This window comes from Mandrillus leucophaeus, unplaced genomic scaffold (genome assembly GCF_000951045.1).
Source record: "Mandrillus leucophaeus isolate KB7577 unplaced genomic scaffold, Mleu.le_1.0 Scaffold400, whole genome shotgun sequence".
NCBI classification, from domain to species: Eukaryota; Metazoa; Chordata; class Mammalia; order Primates; family Cercopithecidae; genus Mandrillus; species Mandrillus leucophaeus.
The window spans coordinates 635,654-638,472 of record NW_012104255.1 but is presented as its reverse complement, the minus strand read 5'-3'; the positions used below and the strand labels follow the sequence as shown (position 1 = coordinate 638,472).

Here is a 2,819-nt window from a genome sequence, read left to right as displayed (position 1 = left end):
TTTTTAATGATCGCCATTCTAACTGATGTGAGATGGTATCTCATTGCGGTTTTGATTTGCATTTCTCTGATGGCCAGGACTCACATGATTTTTTAAGCCTCCTATAGTTTCCAAAGCCCTGCTTCTCTTTCTCTCTCTCTCCCCCTCCTCCCCTGGACCATTCTCTTTTTTTTCTCCTTTAGGAGGAAGTTTTGCAGGAATTAAATATGTTTCCTCAGCTGGATGACGAGGCCACAAGGAAGGCTTATTACAAGGAGTTCCGTAAGGTACAGGGTTCCATTTCTTCAGGCTTTCGGGGGAGGGTTCCAGTCCAGCCTCATTTCCTCTCCATTTCTGTTTTTTCCTGACTGAGATGGAGACTTTTTGTTTCATGGGACTGCGTCACTGCTACCCTATCCTTTCCCTGCCCTTATCCCCTGGTCCTCTGCCCTGCAGGTGGTGGAATACTCTGATGTGATTCTGGAAGTCCTGGATGCCAGAGACCCATTAGGCTGCCGCTGCTTCCAAATGGAGGAGGCTGTCCTGCGAGCACAAGGCAACAAGAAGCTGGTCCTGGTCTTGAACAAGATTGGTGGGTGTTAGGCAGGATTGGGTGTGACAGGGAAGGTGGGCAGGTCATCTTTAACGTCTAGCTTGGACCAGACACTGAACCCAGCAACTCAGTGATACTCATAATAGTCATTTAAAGTAGAAATTTTTGTTCTGATTTTCAAAGCCTGTATCACAGAGTATAGTACAAGTTAGGTGTGGAGTCCAAGCCTGTCTGCCTTTCAGTCTCCTATTCTTGCCATTTTGAGCCTTCTCTGTGATTGGACAACCTTGGAGAGTTCCTCCTCCTTCATGCTGGAACTCACAGACTGGGGCAGAGGAGCACGTGGGCTCAGGAGTCACTCAGGTCTGGGGCTCGGCCCCTCACCTGTCCTGATTCTTTTCTCTGAGACACTGAATAAGTCATGCCACCTCCAAGAGCTCCCGTTTCTCTAGCTGTAAAATGGGCCATGAGTATCCCAACCTCACAGATTGGTTGTGAGAAGTAATGATAAAATGCTTGGTACATGGTGGTCAGTACTTCACACATGATAGCCATTCTTGTTAGGGTTATCTTTGACATTTGGCCCAACCTAGAATGACCCAGAGAGGGGATAGGAAACAATATTTAGGAGGCCTCTGATGCTCCTGACGCTGTTTTGGATAGAGAACGTTTGGGACCAAAAGCTAGTTTGTCCATTCCCTGAGGGAACAGAGGCCCCCTCAGGGAGGGTTAACGCAACCCATAGACCAGACTGTTCTTTCTAACTCCAACCTGCGGACTGGATGGGAATGACAGGGCCATTCGAGAGACCTGTTGATGGTAGGTGGGCCTAGCTTTGGGTATGGGTGGAGGTGTCTTTGGAGGGAACCATGGAGGTGTTGTTCTGCTTACCAGCCCCATCTGTTCCTATATTTACCCCAGACCTGGTCCCCAAGGAGGTTGTGGAGAAATGGCTGGATTACCTTCGCAATGAGTTGCCAACTGTGGCTTTCAAGGCCAGTACCCAGCATCAGGTCAAAAACCTGGTAAGCCTGGGGCTAGGGTCATCTAGCCGCTTTCAGGGTAGTTTGGGGCCAGAGTTGGGGGGAGTTGTGACTTGGACTGGAACCTCCAGCCCTTTAGTATTAGAACTGGGCCTTCAACTTTGAACTTTTTGCTCCACCAAGAGACTTGTTTTTCTTTTTGTTTTTTTTGAGACGGAGTTTCACTTCTGTTGCCCAGGTTGGAGTGCAATGGCGCGATCTCGGCTGACTGCAACCTCCACCTCCTGGGTTCAAATGACTCTCCTGCCTCAGCCTCCCAAGTAGCTGGAATTATAAGCACGCGTCACCATGCCTTGCTAATTTTTCTATTTTTGGTAGAGATGGGGTTTCGCCATGTTGACCAGGCTTGTCTTGAACTCCTGACTTCAGGTGATCCACCTGCCTTGGCCTCCCAATGTGCTGGGATTACAGGCGTGAGCCACCGTGCCTGGCTGGTGACTTCTTAATATTAGTTTCACTTCACTTCTTCCTATATTATCACTCTTCAGGAAACATTTCTTTTTTTTCAGTTGTAAGGATAAAACATAATGTCTATGGAGAATTTGTAAAATACAGTTAACTACTTGTTTATTTATTTATTTATTTATTTGAGACAGAGTCTCACTCTGTCACCCAGGCTGGAGTGCAATGGCGTGATCTTGGCTCACCGCAACCGCTGTCCCCACCAGGTTCAAGCAATTCTCCTGCCTCAGCCTCCTGAGTAGCTGGGACTATAGGCGTGTGCCACCATGCCCGGCTAATTTTTGTATTTTTTGTAGAGATGGGGTTTCGTCATGTTGGCCAGGCTGGGCTCAAGCTCCTGACGTCAGGTGATCCACCCGCCTTGGCCTCCCAAAGTGCTGGGATTACAGGCCACTGCTCCCAGTCTAACTTTATTTTTTATTTTTTGAGACAAAGTCTCACTTTGTCACCCAGGCTGGAGTGCAGTGGCACTATCTCGGCCCACTGCAATCTCTGCTTCCTGGGTTCAAGTGATTCTTGTGCCTCAGCCTCCAGAGTAGCTAGGATTGTGGCTAAGTTTTGTATTTTTTTTTTTTTTTAGTAGAGATGGGGTTTCACCATGTTGGCCAGGTTGGTCTCGAACTCCTGACCTCAGGTGATCCACCAGCCTTGGCCTCCCAACATGCTAGGATTATAAGTGTGAGCCACTGTGCACAACCAACTACTTGTTAACTTTAAAAAATACATATACCTCCAGTCATTTTTCTCTTTGAAACAAATCACAGTTCTTCCCAATTATATCA

General features: G+C 47.6%; 1 protein-coding gene across 1 annotated transcript in view; it reads left to right on the top strand.

The window, feature by feature from the left end:
* The window catches only part of GNL3L (guanine nucleotide binding protein-like 3 (nucleolar)-like), a 39,713-nt gene that overhangs the window by 15,625 nt on the left and 21,269 nt on the right, over window positions 1–2,819 (top strand). The window contains exons 5-7 of the mRNA XM_011992002.1: window positions 183–266; window positions 436–571; window positions 1,454–1,557. Of these exons, the coding sequence (XP_011847392.1) occupies window positions 183–266; window positions 436–571; window positions 1,454–1,557 (324 nt within the window). The remainder of the gene's footprint in view (window positions 1–182; window positions 267–435; window positions 572–1,453; window positions 1,558–2,819) is intronic.